This window comes from Triticum aestivum, chromosome 7D (genome assembly GCF_018294505.1).
Source record: "Triticum aestivum cultivar Chinese Spring chromosome 7D, IWGSC CS RefSeq v2.1, whole genome shotgun sequence".
NCBI lineage: Eukaryota > Viridiplantae > Streptophyta > Magnoliopsida > Poales > Poaceae > Triticum > Triticum aestivum.
Genome location: NC_057814.1, coordinates 575,478,037 through 575,495,770, shown reverse-complemented (window position 1 = coordinate 575,495,770; position 17,734 = coordinate 575,478,037). Strand labels below are relative to the sequence as shown.

The following is a 17,734-nucleotide window of genomic DNA, read 5'->3' as shown; positions in this document are numbered from 1 at the left end:
CGTGGGGCTGGCGCACGGTGGATTTGAGTTCTTGAAGGGCAGCTTCGAAGGGCTCAAGGGATACGCTGTGGGCCGGATGACCAAGAGTCGTCGCGGCAAGCTCTACATCGACGATGCGGACTGGGGCCCCGACGCCGGCTCAGTGGAGTACGGGTACCGGGTCCCCTTCGGTGGAATTCATGTCTTCATCGGCAAGATTGGAGAGCCGGGCCCCGAGCCGGATCTCCGCGCCGGTCTCATCGAAACGGCTCAGCGCGCACGACCCGCCCGGGCCCGGCCTGCCTTAAAGCGCGCTTTTGTGGGATGCATCCACGGAGGGCCCTCTGATCCATCTGGGTCTGGGGATGAGGCGGCCGCCGGCTCTGACGGCGAGTCGGCCGCTGATGAGTCAAACTCGTTGTACCAACTTCAAGATGGCAGGCTCATGAGTTATTCCGATGGCAGCAGTATTCCGGACCTTTTTGAGCCGCCAAGTCAGGTTGGAGTTTTTATGGCTGGTGCGCAGCCTGTTCAGAACCCCGCTTCCGGATCGGAAAACCCGGTGCCTTCCCCGGCTCAGGTGCTGATGGATCTCACGGATAAGATGACGGCCCTGTTAACCGCAACGGTCGACCCGGCGGATCAAGTTCAGCATGATGCGGCGGTGGCACAGCTAAAATTGGATCTGATAAAAGCTAAAGAGGACCTTGCAGCGGAAGGGATCAGACTGGCTGCGGAGCGGGCGGCTCTCGATGCCCGGACTCAGCTGATTCAGGCGCAGTCCTTCCAACTCACGATGGATCAGAACGCGGCCAATGAGGTCATGAGAAGGAGGCATCAAAAGGCTCAATCTCGACTCCCGCCGGTTTACGATCCGCGCAACCTCTTCAACACACCGGGTGCAGGGTCTAGTCACCCGCCGGGGGTCGTAGCACCCGGATCTGGACCCCTTATTCAACCACGAGTGATGGGGCCTCCCCAGGGGCCCCCCGCCCCGCCTCAGTATGTGCCAATACCCCCGGGCCATTATAATAACCCGCTGGAGAACATGGTCGCCGCAGCGGCACGGCTGGCGGCTCTGCCCGTTGATGGCGACTCTCCGACGGCTATTGAGACCCGCCGGGTCAGAGAACTCCTCCAGACAGCGCTGGCGCAGCAAGAGGCGTACTCCTACAGCCGGGATAGGATCCATTCAACCCCTCGTCTAGGGCAGAGCCCGAGTTACAGCCGGCACATGGTCTCGGCGACCGGCTCAAGTAATGTCCGACGCCATGACCCGCCCCCTGGTCATGGCCCGGCTCATAATGGAGCCTTCTACGTAGCAGACCAAGCACGCCAGGAGGCGGAGCAGGCGCCTCAAGTGATGGCTTACCAGACCCCCCCGGCTTATCCGACGATGTCCGTTGATGCGGGTATCCCTACTAGAACCGGGGGTGTCCCGTGTTTGATGCCAGCTATCCGTAATGAACGTCTACCCAAGGACTTCAAAGGACCTAGGAAGGTGCCTAACTATACAGCAGACTTACAGCCGGCAGCCTGGATCGAGAGTTATGAGATGGCTATGGAATTGCTGGAAGTCAGCGAGGCGGCCATGGCCAAATATTTCACCATGATGTTAGATGGAACTGCCCGCACGTGGTTGAAAGGGTTACCGCCGAACTCCATCGGGTCTTGGGCTGAGCTGAAAGCCCGGTTCATTCAAAACTTCAAAGATACCTGCAGGCAATCTATGTCAATCGTGGATCTGACTAACTGTAAGCAGCAGGAGGGTGAATCCACGACCCATTGGGTTCGCCGGGTCAAGGAGATCATACATTCATCGGATAAGATGGATGCCGGCTCTGCAGTCTTAATGTTGGAACAAAACTGTCGCTTTGTGCCCCTAAAGATGAAACTCGGGCGGCTTAAGCGTGACTGTACTGATATGGGTACACTGATGGCAGCTCTTGTCAAGTACGCCGATTCCGATGGTACCAAGGATCCCCCTTCAGATGATGAAAGGGCAGGGAAGGGAAAGAAGAACGGCAACGGCAAGGGTCCTCAGTTTAGCCCGGGGAACCAAGGAGGAGGCAAGCGCAAGGCCGATGGCAGCCTAGAGTTTGTAGCCAACACCAACTCTCAAGGTAATAACCAGCGACGCAAGGGGAGGCCCCCTCCCCGAGGCGGCGGGTCAGGACCTTCTCTGGAACAGCTGTTGAATGAACCTTGTCCGAGACACGGTTCTAGAGAGAAGCCAGCGACTCATCTGTGGAAGGATTGTGCTATCATGAAGGCCTTTAAAAACTACAATGGTCCGGGTGGCGGCTCAGGCGCCGGCGGCTTTCATGGCCCGGGCGGCGGGTCAAATTCCGGTCCTCAGAACGGTCAAGGGGGCTTTAATCAACAGTCTGGTCAGGGTCATCAACAGCAACAGGGGGGCTATCAGACCAACCCAAAGCAGCTTAGCGGTGGACAGTATCACGTGTTCACCACTAGTTTGTGCAAACGAGACGAGAAGCTTCACAAGAGGGCTGTTAATGCTGTTGAGCCGGCGGTTCCACGCTACTTACGGTGGTCGGAGCAGCCCATAGTGTGGAGTAGGGAGGATCACCCTCCCCGGGTGGATAACCCGGGCCACCTGGCCTTAGTGGTGGCTCCTCAAGTGGGAGGCTATAAGTTCACAAAGGTACTCATGGATGGAGGCAGCAGCATCAACATCCTCTATTATGAGACTTTCCGTCGTATGGGGCTAGTTGATAAGAACCTCAGCCAGTCAAATACTATCTTCCATGGTGTGGTACCCGGTAAATCGGCTTATCCAGTCGGCAAGATCGAACTGGAAGTGGCCTTCGGTGATGAGAACAACTACAGGGTGGAGAAGTTGACCTTTGAGGTGGTCAAGATAAGAAGTCCTTACCACGCCATATTTGGACGGCCGGCTTACGCCAAGTTCATGGCACGGCCGTGTTATGTGTACTTACAACTCAAGATGCCGGGTCACAACGGGACCATTACGGTTCACGGCAGCCGGAAAGTGGCTCTGGAGTGTGAGGAAGGTGACGCGGCTTATGCAGAGTCTGTTTGTGCCACAGAAGAGTTGAAATTTTATAAAGACAATGTTGACCCAACAGATATGACCTCTCTGAAAAAGCCAACCACGGAGAATGAACCAGCAATGAAGTTTAAATCAGCTGATGAGACTAAACTTGTTGATTTTGTTCCAGGTGACTCGTCTCAGCAGTTCAGCATCAGTGCAAATCTGGACCCGAAATAGGAAGGCGCGCTCATCGAGTTCATCCGTGAGAATAGGGACATCTTCGCATGGAAACCTTCTGACATGCCAGGTGTACCTAGAGAACTCGCTGAGCACACTCTCAATGTTGATCCAAAATTTAAGCCGGTCAGACAGTTCCTTCGACGGTTTAACGAAGAGAGGCGGAAGGCTATTGGTGAAGAAGTGGCCCGGCTTTTGGCGGCCGGGTTCATTGTTGAGGTTTTTCACCCAGAGTGGTTGGCTAACCCGGTGCTTGTACTTAAGAAGAACGGCACCTGGCGGATGTGTGTGGACTACACGGACTTGAACAAGGCGTGTCCGGCTGATCCTTTTGCTCTCCCCCGTATTGATCAGATCATTGATGCTACGGCAGGTTGTGCACGCTTAAGTTTCTTGGATGCCTATTCCGGGTATCATCAGATTAAGATGGCAGTTAAGGACCAGGAGAAGACGGCGTTCATCACTCCCTTTGGAGCCTTCTGCTATGTCTCTATGCCCTTTGGGCTCAAGTGTGCGCAGGCGACTTACCAGCGTTGTGTACAGAATTGTCTCCATAAACAGATCGGGCGCAATGTTCACGCTTACGTGGACGATATTGTGGTTAAGTCCATCAAGGAGGAAACCCTGATAGATGACTTAAGGGAAACCTTCGATAATCTCCGGGTCTACAAGATGATGCTTAACCCGGCCAAATGTGTTTTTGGTGTTCCTGCGGGCAAGCTATTGGGCTTCTTGGTTTCTGACAGAGGAATTGAAGCTAACCCGGAGAAGATCAAAGCTATCACTTCTCTAGCTAAGCCGGCATGTATAAATGATGTTCAGCGTTTGGCAGGTCGCATCGCTGCTTTAAGCCGGTTCATAAGCCGCTTGGGTGAGAAGGCTATGCCCTTATATCAGTTGATGAAGAAAACGGATAACTTTGTCTGGAATGATGCAGCTAATACCGCCTTCGAGGATTTGAAAAAGCAACTGGCAGAGCCCCCCGTCCTTGCTGCTCCGGTTGATAAGGAGCCCTTGCTACTGTATGTGGCGGCAAACACACGAGCCGTCAGTGTGGCTATGGTGGTGGAGCGTAAGGAGACGGGTAAGGAGCATCCGGTTCAGCGGCCGGTTTATTATGTCAGTGAGGTGCTTATTGAGTCCAAGCAGCGATACCCGCACTGGCAGAAGCTTGTATATGGTGTGTTCATGGCGAGCCGGAAACTCAAGCATTATTTTCAGGGTCATCCCATCACTGTGGTCAGTTCTGCCCCTCTTGGGGATATTATCCAGAACCGAGAGGCTACAGGGAGAATTGCTAAGTGGGCTATTGAGCTTGGGCCTCATGGCCTCAAATATGTGCCACGCACTGCTGTTAAGTCTCAGGCTTTGGTGGATTTTATTAATGATTGGACAGAGTCGCAAGTGCCTGAGCAGAAGCCGGATAACACCTATTGGACTATTCACTTTGATGGGTCCAGGCAGCTGGAGGGCTCGGGGGCTGGTGTTGTATTGGCTTCCCCTAGGGGTGACAAGTTCCAGTATGTGCTACAATTGATGTTTCCTTGCACTAACAATGCGGCTGAATACGAGGCCTTACTCCACGGTCTTCGGGTGGCTAAGGAGATGAGCTTAAGCCGGGTACGGTGCTTTGGGGACTCAGATTTGGTGGTTCAACAAGTATCAGGCACTTGGGATTCTAAGGATCCCCTCATGGCGGCTTATCGCCGCGAGGTTGATGCCATTGCTGGGCACTTTCAGGGATATCAAGTGGAGCACATTGATCGCAGGAAGAACGAGGCGGCTGATGCTTTAAGCCGGCTCGGCTCTCAGCGAAAGCCGGTGCCGCCTAACACTTTCCTGGATGTCCTATATAACCCTTCGGTTAAGTTGCCTACAGAGGAGGACTTGGCTATCCCTGACCCGGAGGCACGACTGGTGGCGGCTCTTCATGTCATACCAGACTGGACAATGCCGTACTTGGTTTATATAACCCGGGGAGAGTTGCCTGAGGATGAAACTTTGGCCAGGCAAATAATCCGGCGGGCCAAGTCAATGATTGTTATCAACGGCGAGTTGCATCATCGCAGTGTTTCAGGGGTATTTCAGCGTTGTATTTCCCCTGAGGAAGGTCAAGAGATCTTGCGCGAGATCCATGAAGGGGATTGCGGCCATCATGCCGGCTCAAAATCCCTTGTGGCCAAGGCATTCCGTCATGGTTTTTATTGGTTGACGGCTCACGCTGATGCGGAGGACTTGGTCAGTAAGTGTGATGGTTGTCAGAGGTTCTCCCGACGGGCTCATGTGCCGGCTCAGGAATTGAGGATGATCCCGATCACTTGGCCCTTTGCGGTCTGGGGGCTTGATATGGTCGGGCCTTTTAAACGGTCCAAGGATAAGAAGACCCACCTCTTGGTGGCAGTGGACAAATTCACGAAGTGGGTGGAAGCTGAGCCAGTTAGCAAGTGTGATGCAGCCACGGCGGTTCAATTTATGAAAAAGGTGATCTTCCGCTTCGGCTTTCCGCACAGCATCATAACAGACAATGGCACTAATCTGTCCAAAGGCGCTATGGAGGAGTTTTGTCAACGAGAGCATATCCGGCTTGATGTTTCTTCAGTGGCTCATCCCCAGTCCAATGGTCAAGCTGAGAGAGCTAACCAGGAGATTCTGAAGGGCATCAAACCCCGGCTTTTGGTCCCTTTGCAACGGACGCCGGGTTGTTGGGTGGAGGAGTTGCCCTCCGTCTTATGGAGCATCAACACTACTCCTAACAGGTCTACTGGCTTCACGCCTTTCTTCATGGTTTATGGGGCAGAAGCGGTCCTCCCTAGCGACATCCGTCACGATTCACCTCGTGTGGCGGCTTATGTTGAGACGGACAATGAACAGGCGCGCCAAGTTGCTCTGGACTTGTTGGATGAACAGCGTGATGTGGCAGCAGCCCGTTCAGCGATTTACCAACAAGACCTGCGCCGTTATCATAGCCGCCGGGTCAAAACCCGGGTCTTCCAGGAAGGCGACCTTGTGCTCCGGCTCATCCAGGATCAAACAGATGCACACAAATTATCCCCACCTTGGGAAGGGCCCTTTGTGGTCAGTAAGAACTTGCACAACGGGTCATATTACCTCATTGATGTTCGGGAGCGTAAAGATTCGCGTAAATCTGAGGAGGAGACCCGTCGGCCGTGGAATATCGCTCAGCTTCGGCCTTATTACACTTGAGCTACCGGCTCTTGTGGTGTACATATTTATCTCAGACATATATATATTATGATAAGCAATAAAGCAGGACCTCTGTCCTTTTTTCTCCTCCAAATATACGTGTCATACTAATTTGAAAGGAGGATCCGGCTTATGATCGCATTTGAGTCTAGCCGTAAGCAGTAAGATCACTTGGGGGCTTCCTGTTCAAACATGGGTCGTATTCGAACCAAAGAGAACATAGCTGTCGATACCCATTTGATTGGCAAAGTGCCGAGCTCATTGGGAGGTTGCCTTTGGTCATATTTGAATCATAGTGTAACCCCTCTGAGAACCGACGTGGATCGTATTCGAATCAGCGTCGTTAAACAATTTTCAGAATCACTTGGGGGCTTCCTGTTCAAACATGGGTCGTATTCGAACCCAAGAGAACATAGCTGTCGGTACCCTCTTGATTGGCATCGCCACACCCATTGGGGGCTATATGATCGTATCCGAATCTTGGCTTAAACCCCTTTCGGGCCGGGTCTCTGGTCGTATTCGAACTGGAAGCCCCTAAGTTCCGATTTATCGCAAAGTCTACTCTGATTATGACAACGTGTGCATGGCCGGGTTTCGCTTGACCGGCTTAATTTTGGAGTTATCTTGTTAATTGAACATCCTGGATGTCATCAAGACAAGTCCATTAGAGTTAAGATACCAACCATGCTACCCGGGTCATTTAATCCGGAGGGTGGTAAGCCGTCTTGAGACTTGTGATTTACCTTTCTATGCAGATGCTTGAAGGTACTTTTTTAAAGGTTGAGAAGCACGAAGGATAATTATGACCCGGAGGAGCATCAAAAGAATGACTTCAAAGGATTTCAGCATTCATTACGTGCACGATGGCACGGCAGAGATAAATTGTTGCACTTATTCTATTACAAAAATCTTTCAAAGTTTCAAGGGTGGAGCGTTGTTTGGTGAGCCGCTAGCCGGTTTATGACGCCTGCTGAGTCGAAGTCCCCGGCTCATCTTCTGCTCCGGCTGATCCCAAGGCTTCGAAGGTCGACGACTTCCAGTTGATGCCGCTGAGAGCTTCGAACTGAGCTTCTTCGTCAATTAACCCGGCCGGGTCAATCTCGGGGGCGTAGGTGTGTTGGCGAGCCGGAGGAATCAGACTAAGAGCTTCATAGCGAGGGGTTGGAATCCTCTGATTCTCCGCGTTGTACCCCGGCTGATACTTGGTTAAGTCGGTGTCGTTCCCGATGATGGTGGCCACCGGGCGTACAGCCTTCACGCATGCCGCGAAATCCTTCTGGTCGAAGGTGGAGCCGTCTTCCTTCAGGCTGGGGTAACCCAGGGCGATGTCTGCCGGGTCTAGCTCCGGCAGGAAGGCTTTGGCCCGGCTCAGCGCGGCAATTGCTCCGGATCTTGCGGAGGCTCGACGTAGCTCTTGGATTCGCTGTGGCAAAACTGCGAGCCGGCGCAGGACTTCAGCCAGATGGGTTGGCACCTCATTGGATAGGGCCACCACAGCTAAGGCGCGCTGTGACCCGGTGTAGAGTTGTTCCACCAGGGTGTACACGGCCTTTAGCTTGGTGACCACGCTCTGGTTGAGGTTGGCACTCCTGGGACCTGTTTAATAAAGGTCAGGTAAGCCGGTGACAAGGGTGAATCGTAACATGTGCAGACTTGATGAAAGCCGGTGAGGCGACTTACCGAAGATAGCAGCCACCATTTGGGAAACCTGGTGCTTTAGACCGGAGAGCTCAGCGGTCTTCTCAGTGAGGGCCTTCTCCGCCTGTTCTGCCCGGGTCACCAGTGCGGCTTTCTCCTCAGCCCAGGCCTTCCGCTCAGCGTCGAATTCAGTCTTCAATTTCTCCTGAGCGGCGATGCTGGAGACAAACTTGGCATTCGCCTTCCGGGTCTCCATCTCTTGAGTTTTTAACCGGCTCTTGAGACCCGCAAGGTCCGACTCAAATTTCTTGCCAGTAGCCTGCATATATTTCCGGGTTATTAAACAGTCATTGTATAAGTCCCAAGCACTTTCCAAGCAAAGACACTTGGCACTTGGGGGCTAATGCATATTGAACGTGTCTATCTACGTACTGCTGGTTCAATTAAGTAAGCCGGACTCTAAGTCTACAACCTATGCCAAGTATAAGTTATAGACTTGGGGGCTAGCATGACAAGGATCACTATGCGGAAAGTAAGAAGACAGCAGAAGGTTACCTCAGACTTTTGTTGGATCTGATTGACCATGGCGATCTCCGCGTCCCGGCTCTTGTGAACCTGGCTGATGTAGCCAGAAACAAGCTCTCCAATGCTCAAATCGGGGTAGCCCGAGAGATCCAGATTCGCCCGGTGGGGTCGCAGCAGCTCCCCCTTCGCGGAGCATTGGGCCAGTGCGGTCGGCCTCCCCGGCTCAACACACTCCGTCCGGGTAATTACCACGTCCGGGTCGTTAGCCGGTGGGGTTGAGCCGGAGGCCTCCGGATTAGCTGACGCTTCGGTCGTTGTCTTGGTGGTCGGGGCAGGGGCTTCAGGCGCCGTATCCATGGGAATGGTGGCCTCGGAGGCGGCTGGCGGATCTTGAGCCGTCGTCTCCGGCTCAGGCAAGTCCGGCACTCCGGCTGACCTGGTCTTCTTTGCTCTTTTGGTGAGCTTTGCCTGGGCACTGAAAAGACAGAAGTGTTAGGCATACAAAGAGTAAATACAGACAGGTAATGTAAGGTGATTGTTATTACCCGGGTGCAGTTTTGAAGGCCGGCAGACTTGACTGCATGGAGTCACCAGAAGAAGGGGAGGTCTCCTGGTAATTGGAGTCAGAAGAATTAAGCGGTTGACGGATAACACCCGCCAACGGATGAAAAGGGTACAAGTGAGAAAAGACCTCGGTGCGACGTTTCCTTGTCGCGTCGGGTAACCCGGCGGAGAGGTCGGTGTCCTTGCGGGCCCGGGTTAGACGCCGGCTTTCGTGAACCTGCTGCTTCAAAAGAAATTGAGGGTCTTGATGAGCTAATGGATGAGAAAAGCTTACTTTCCGGGTTACCCTTCGGACTTTCAGCTGTGGCAAAGGCTCCGAGTCGGAGGGGAGTAATGTTACCTCTTCAATCACCGGGTTACTGGCGCCGGTGTCATCCTGTCAATAAGCAAAATGATGGTAAAGTGGACAGCAGCAAACAATAAATACGGCAAGAGTTTAAAGGTTACCTCTGACTCGGAGCTATCGCTTAATTGCAGCAGCTCCGAAGCAGTGGGTCTGTTTCCCTTTTTGCGAGGGGCGGCTCTCTTGGCGGCTTTCTTCGCCTTCCTGGCCTTCTTGGCCGCCTCATGGTCATACTTGACCCGCCAGAATTTATCATCAGCCTGAGAAATACAGTAATGAGTTCTTAGTAAGATGATAGGTAAAAAAATGGAAAGGTTAAAGTCAGCGGCTTACCGCTGGGGCTGGATTGGTCTTGCAGAACGGGGCTAGCCCGGTTTTTCCACAGTCTGCCAGGCTCTCGTTTAATAGAGCCTTGGTCTCTTCTTCGGCAACGTCTTCTGGAAGGTCGTTGCGACTGTGCCTCTGCGGGTCATCCTTTCGCCCGGTGTACTCACACATTAAGCCGGGGCGGCGGCTCAATGGGATCACCCGCCATGAGATCCAGACCCGGACCAGGTCTATTCCGTTCAGACCGTTGCCTAGCAGGGCCTTGATCTTATTGATCGTTGGAAGCAGAGGCTGGCGTTCCGCGGCAGTCAACTTGTCGGATAGCGGATGAGTCGGCTCCAGGCGCGTTGGGCGAAAGCCGGGCAGCGGGCTCTCATCAGCCGGGGACGTGTCTTGGCAGTAGAACCAAGTCATGTTCCAGTCCTTGGGGTGACTTGGCGGTTCTGCGTAAGGAAATAGACAGTCCCTGCGCCGTTGGATGGAGATGCCGCCTAACTCTAGACTTGGACCGTTTGCGCACTCGGTTTGGCGGTTCAAATAAAACAGCTCTCTGAAGAGCAGCAGACTCGGCTCTTCTCCAAGATATACTTCACAAAAAACTTGGAAGTTGCAGATGTTGGATATGGAATTGGGTCCTATATCCTGAGGCCGAAGGTCAAAGAAGTTGAGCACGTCCCGGAAGAATTTTGAGCCGGGCGGTGCGAAGCCCCGGCTCATATGGTCTGCAAAGATCACTACCTCCCCGTCCCTCGGCTGAGGTCTTTCTTCGGACGGGTCAGGGGCACGGTAGGACATCACTTCCTTCTTGGGCAGATATCCGGACTTAACAAAGTTGGCCAGGGTCTCTTCGGTGACGTTGGATTTCATCCAGTTGCAAGTGATGGGAGCCTTGGGAGGCATGGTGATGGTTGGTGGTCTATGAGGAAGAGACAAGTGTCCGGGTTAATTATAAGCCGGGGATTATCATTCAAACTACAGTGACGGCTTATGAAGGGGACTAATGATATATATTGATATGGTGGGTTATCTAAGCTGTCGGAGCTTTCAGGTTAAGTTGGTCATCTACGGCTTACTGCAGTTAAGTCGGAGGATTTTACAGAGCATGGTTCTCTTTAAACCGGGCATGTAAGCCGCCGAGATTCAATGGTTGCGTTTTTACTAAGTGTGGTAAACAGGTTTCACATACTACCGTAACTTTTTTGGATCAAAATAGTCGGAGCAGAGAAAATTTTCTAGACCTAAAAAACAGAGGCAGGAGAAGTTCTTGAGGTTGAACACAGTTCTTATGCAGTAAAAAGAGGATTTCTTGCAGATGAAATGAGTTCCGAACGTCTACCGCAGTGGTTTTACGCAAGGATAAAGATCAACCGACTACAGTGGTGACGAGGACTGCCGAGTTTCTGGGCAAAGGTGACGAACACGAAGAACGGGAGGAACCCTACCACAGATCTGTTCTAGCAAGGCAGAGAAGACTCACCGGAGTTGAGGAAGAGCGAAGGTCGCCGCCGTTATCTGGTCCGGGTCAGGGTGATGCAGCGGCCGGGTCGATGAAGATCAGGGGCGCGACGGCGGCGGCGGCGGCAGAAGCTCGGGCAGAGGAACGACAGCGCGAGGAAGAAGAAGGAGAGTGTGAGAAGAGAGTGCCGGGCCGGCCTATTTATAAGGTAAGTCATAAGTGGGCGCGAGATTCAAGGAGACCACGGTGTGGTTATCTCCCCCTCACGGCGCCTCGATTTTCACAAAGACAGTAAAAGCAGAGATCCGTTGTGGATCTGGCGGAGTAAAAAATGGACTTAATGGAGGATGACGTCACGGCGGATTATCCGGAGTCCGGAGAATGACGTCACTCCGGGTTATGGCCTTCACACGAACGGTAAGCCGGAGATTTTTCTGTCGGCAGAGTTGAAGATTGACACGAGCCGGCTCAAGTCAATCTGGGGCCTAATGTTGAGGATATAGACCTGGGAGTCACCCGCCAGGAGGGCCGGGTTACACTAAGGGTCATTGCCAGAAGCCCGGAGCTAAGTTTCAAGATAATGGGCCAGAGATGGGCTGAGACCCGGCGGTGGCTTATTGCCCATAGTTATCATCATTGTTATAGTAGACTTGTAGTGTAAGGCAAGTATTGTTTAGAGTCCGAGCCGGACACTCTTATGAGCCGGCCGGGACTCTAAGGGCCGCTGGGTGCCAACCTCCCTATAAAAAGGGACGACCCGGCAGCGGTTTAGGGGCAACAACAATCTGATCGAGAGCCGGGCATAGCTGTTTAGCTCCCTGGTTATCGAAACCCTGATTAATACCACCTCAACTGGACGTAGGCTTTTACCTTCACCGTAAGGGGCCGAACCAGTATAAACCCTCGTGTTCCTTGTCCCACTTAACCCCTTCAAGCTTCCCAATTACGATGGCTCCACGACTAAGTCCTAACCCGAGGACATCTGCCGTGACAATTCCACGACACCCAAGATCCTAGAAATTACGCCTTCCTCCACCGAAGCTGACGGATAAACCGGAGAATATTGATGAGCCGCTTGCTGAGCCGCCAGCTCGCCTTCCCGAAGCGCTCTGCCTTGATCCACCAAAGTCTGAGCATTAGCACCACCACACGCCGGGTCATGTCCTCGAGGTTGGTTACAGTGTTGTTCACTGCTTGAAACTGCTGGCGAGACAATGTGCCTGCTGTAACTCCGGCTTGGACGTGGGGTTGAGTGAATCCGCTCGCGGCTGTAAGAATAAGCCGCTTGTTGAGCCACAGCTGTCTGGAGAAGCTCTCTAGCCCTCCGTGTCTCTATCACCATCGAAGACTCGCCTTCAACTGGTAGAGCCGCCAATCGCGTCCCCACAACAATCATATTGTCCAAAGGGTTAGAATAGTGACCCGGCGGCGTCGTAACATGCTGAGGCGGGGTATTATTTACACGTGGAGAGCCCATCGTGCGTGGCTGAACCAGCGCTCCGGTCCCAGGCGCTTCCACTGTCCGGTTTACCACCGGCGGGTCACTGGTCCCTGCTCCAGGCGTGTTGAAAAGGTTCCTTGGCTCATAAACCGGGGGTAGATGACTCCGGTGCCTCCTTCTCATGACCTCATTTGAAGCGTTCTGATCCAACTTGAGCCAGAAGGAATCTGTTGCGCCTGGGCATCCAAAACAGCCCGCTCTGCAGTCATCCTAGCGTTCTCAGCCGCCAACTCTTCCTTGGCTTGAGCTATCTCATCTCGCAGCTTAGCCACGTCAACCTTGTGTTGTTCCTGGTTGTCCGGGGTTACTTCCACCTCCATAAGAGTCGCCAGAGCCTCTAATAACTCTGTGAGAACTTGAGCCGACGGGCGCGTAGAGCCGTCAGCATCAGCCGCCGCTGCAGCCATTGAGCTGGAGGTCATAGCCGCGGCGGTTGTTGAACCAAGCGTCAGCTGTGTACCGGCCATGAGGATCGCAACCCTGTTCGGCGGCTCATAGGGGTCTGGAATACTGTCACCATCAGAATAGCCCCCAAGCCGGCTGTCTTGTAGTTGATACAATGAATTAGTTTTGCCCGTGGATGACTCATCATCAGAATAGATGGCCGTCTCACTGCCAGACACAGATCCTTCTTCAATTTCCGCCCCATGGATGAAACCAACAAAGGCACGCTTCACGGCGAGTTGAACTCGGGCGGGCCGCGCACGCTGAGCCGTCTCGAGGATGTCGGTGCAGATGTCCGGCTCAGGACCCGGTTCACCGATCTTGCCGATGAAGACGTGGATTCCGCCGAAGGGGACCCGGTACTCGTACTCAATTGAGCCGGCCTCGGGGCCCCGGCCTGCATCGTCGATGTAGAGCTTGCCGTGACGACTCTTGGTCATCCGGCCCACAGCGTATCCCTTGATCCCTTCGAAGTTGCCCTGTAAGAACTCGAAACCACCGTGCGTTGGCCCCACGGTGGGCGCCAACTGTCGTGGAATTGTCACGGCAGATGTCCTAGCAGAAGGACTTAGTCCTGAAGCCATCGCAACTAGGTTAGCTTAAAGGGGTTAAACGGGACAAAGGACAGAGAGAGTTTATACTGGTTTGGCCCCTTGCGGTGAAGGTAAAGGCCTAATCCAATTTGAGGTGGTATTGCTTAGGTTTCGATTACCAGGGAGCGAATACGTTTGACCTAGTTCTCGATCTCTTGTTTTCTTGCCCTAAACCGTCGCCGGGTCACCCCTTTATATACATAGGCTGATGCCCAGGCGGCCTACAAAGTCCCGGCCGGCTCATACACAACGTGTCCGGCTCGGTGACAGAACCTATACTTTCCTTAATGTACAAGTTAACATATGGCGGTTTACACCCGTGGGTCTCAAGTCGCCTTTGGGTCTTGGGCCTTCAATAGGCCTGCTTCGTGAACAACCATCTTCAACATCTTCATGGGCCTTGTCATTATGAACCGCCAGTGGTATGACCCGGCCCCTTCTGGGCGGGTCATACCCAATAGTTATATCCCCAACAATCCTGGAGGTGGAATCTTCAAACACCATTGACAATGTGAAAGCGAAGATCTAGGACAAGGTGGGCATCCTCCCAGACCAGCAGCGTCTGATCTTTGCCAATAAGAAGCTCGAGGATGGTCGCACCCTTGTGGGTGACAACATCCAGAAGGAGTCTACTCTCCACTTGGTGCTCTGTCTTCATGGTGGCCAGTGAGTTCCTTGCACCCTTGGATGTTTGATTCGCCAGTCTGCGCCTGGTGGCATCTTCCCTTGTCTCTTATGTGCAAGTCTGTGTCATGTGTCAAACTCTTTAGTCATGTACTGTTTGTTAGTACATATGTTGGTGCCTTATGGTAGTGTGATCTCTGTTATGAATTAAGTGAAACCTGAATCTTGTTAATACATGATAAAATTTATCCTGTGATTGTGGCTGCTTTGTGTTCTTAATCTGAATGTTCTTATCCTATGATAACCCATTTTTGCTCACCATGAATGTCCGGAACTTAGATTATGTGGCGTTTCCACTGGACTTATCTGTTCTCTTGGTTGTTTGCTGGTCTAGTCCCAAACATCTGATATTATACACCATCGTGATTTCTCGTAGATTCAGAGTAAGAGTTTCACTTGCATAACTTGCGATGTTATCAAAATCTGTTTAGATATTAGACTTTGCGGCTCCATATTTAAATCCGGAGTGCAATATTGTGCACTTTTGTTGTGTTCTCCAAATAACCAAAATGATCATATCAAAGGCGTGACAACACACATAAAGTGCTCGGGATCCAGTGTTCCACGGTAGTGAAACCAATAGTTCATCTCGCATGTTTACCATAGAGAATAAAAATGTTCTAGTGAGGTTTTTTTGTTCACCTTGATCCTTTTATTCCCTTCAAAGTTTTATTGTATTCATTTCTGTTTTTTTTTCAGCAATTAACAACCATGATTATAACACATTAATTATTCAATATTCCAGCATCGCAACAAAACGTACCGGTCAAGAAGTAGCAACCTAAAACAAGTGATAATATATAGTATCACCAGATCATACAATAACACTACACGATGTCAACAAAACATAACATTTAATAGGACAAATGTTGACAGCTTGACAACCATACTTAGCTGGTACAAGTAGAACTTAATTTGGGACAATAATATTAGCTATTGCCACTTATTATTACTCCTCATTGCAATGCTTATACTTTGTCATTGCAACGCTTATACTTCCATGGCAACAGTTCAAGGTAGTGCGCACTTGAGTTTGTCAGCCAGGAAGGAAGGAGTGTACCACAGTATTACTAGTTGCATGCACCATTCTGGCAGCCGGTACCACAGTAATCCTTGCCAAGACCACAAGACCCATACTGGCTGCAACAATAGTTGTTGGTGCATGGTGCACCATTAGCCTTGTTGCCACACGGCTTGTCTGTGCTGCAAGCGCCATTTTGGCAGCCAGTACCACAGAACTCCGGTCCTAGGCCACAGTAACCGTACTGGCTGCAGCAGAGGTTGTTGGGGCATAGCTTACCATTGTCCAGGTGGCCACACTTGAGATCAGCCCAGCAAGGACCGCCCTGGCAGCCGTTGCTGCAGTATTCTCTGCCGTAGCCGCAGCGACCACCCGAGCTACAACAGTGGTTGTTACGGCACAATGTACCATTGGCCTGCGCGCCGCAGATCTTGTTGTCATAGCAGGCGCCGCTCTGGCAGCCGGCGCCAGCGCTGCAGTAGTCGACGCCCAGGCCGCAGTACCCATCCTTGCTGCAGCAGAGGTTGTTGGGGCACTCCATGCCGTCGGCCTGCTTGCCGCAGCGTGTCGGGCAGGACTGCAGCTGGGCGTGGGTGGTAACCGCAGCAAAGGCAAGTGCGAGCGCGCACAGCAAGAGGCCCTTCATCGCTAGGATGTGTGCTTTACTGGATGATGTGCTGAGGTGTTGATGGAAATGCCGAATGCAAGGCTCCTTTATATAGGAGTCCAAGTCGTTCGGTGGTGTTTTAAAATCTCACGATTTTTCTTAACTCATGATCTGGAAATCAATGGTTAAATACGGTGTCAGTTTGTGAACGGTCGAGACGAGCCATGGATTAACTCGTGACTTGGGAATCTGCTTGTACAACATGTAGGTACGTGCTCCTACAAGCGGAGGTCCGGTTATGGCATGCATGCATCTGAGTGAATGTACTAGCATAACATTTACTGCAAGCCGATACAATGTGTGAAAGATCAAGACGGACAAGCATTCCTGATCGTGATTCGTGAACAACTACCAAGATGGCGAGGATCTGACTTGAGTCTGCATTGCATAAGCATATACCCCATTTTGAAAAAAATTATCCATGCTATATAATGCAAATCGACTGTCGTGAACAGAAGAATGAACAATCAGCATCATGAACAAAAAGTATCATTTCCCCTCCCGGTAGGGGCGCACAGGACGGAGAACCGCTTTCCACCTTCAACCGCGGGCAGCCAGCCCGTGGGATCTTCCTCCATGCGTCTGCCACTCCGTTGGCGAGAGGTGTGGAGAACTCCGATGCTTGGGCGCCAACTTGTAGACAAGTTAGGATTAGTTTTTCGAGGTGGCGGCGGCGCTCCGGCGAATAAAGTTTCCTCGACCTGTCTCGGCGATGCTCTGTATGGAGGCATCGAAGAGTCGGTGCCGCATGTTCCTTGCTGGTCATCCGGATCGTCGAGGCTAGGTTTTCTAGGTCTAGGCTAGTAGGTGCAATTCCTTTCTAGGGCATATTCCGAATAGTATTCCCTTGGGAGGAGATACGAACGGGAGGAGACTTTAGACATGACTTGGTTGACGTGCACAACTAATGGAGGTTTTGAGATGAGCCTGGTTGTTAGCCCAAGTAAATTGTCTACCTGACGTGTTGATCTCCAACAGAATCCAGATATCAATCTAGGCATCACTCCATTTATGATCTATATTATCATCTTTCACATCTCCTTCAATGAGGGTAGGCAACCTCCATATACATATGAAGTGTGCTTCATGTGCATTTTTTTCGTAACGGATGCCAAAGATTGGCCTCGTATTTAATTAAGGAGAGGAGAGTTTACACATACCCAACAAACACCACATGACAATTACTCTCGTGATACAATCTTTCCTAGGTTTTCTATCCCCCACGGTGGACCATAACTTTGCCTCGTTCGGGATGATGCCGAGCAAGATTGGCGGTGGAGCACTTTTGTGGCGGAAAACATACGAGTTTCTCTCACTCCATAGAGTCCAATACACGAGCATGGAGGGAGGCCATGGCCTTTCTATCGGGGTTATTCATGCCGGAACTCTTTGACCAGCAACTTTTGATGGATTCCTCAAGATGCCAAGCGGAAGTGTCGATGTCTGCCATCTCAACTTTTTGATTAGAAGCTTCCAAAGCCTCAGGGAGTACCGGCATTTGTAAAAAAAGTGTGCCCCAGATTCTTGCACCCTCT

General features: G+C 51.9%; 1 protein-coding gene and 1 pseudogene across 1 annotated transcript; one reads left to right on the top strand and one right to left on the bottom strand.

Annotated features, from left to right (window-relative positions):
- Positions 1-17,734, top strand: part of LOC123171315 (polyubiquitin-like) — a 69,370-nt pseudogene that overhangs the window by 39,659 nt on the left and 11,977 nt on the right.
- On the bottom strand, positions 15,286-16,218 carry LOC780615 (agglutinin isolectin 3-like). Its single transcript, XM_044585601.1, has one exon. The coding sequence runs from the start codon at positions 16,176-16,178 to the stop codon at positions 15,582-15,584; it is 597 nt and encodes a 198-aa protein (XP_044441536.1). The 5' UTR covers positions 16,179-16,218; the 3' UTR covers positions 15,286-15,581.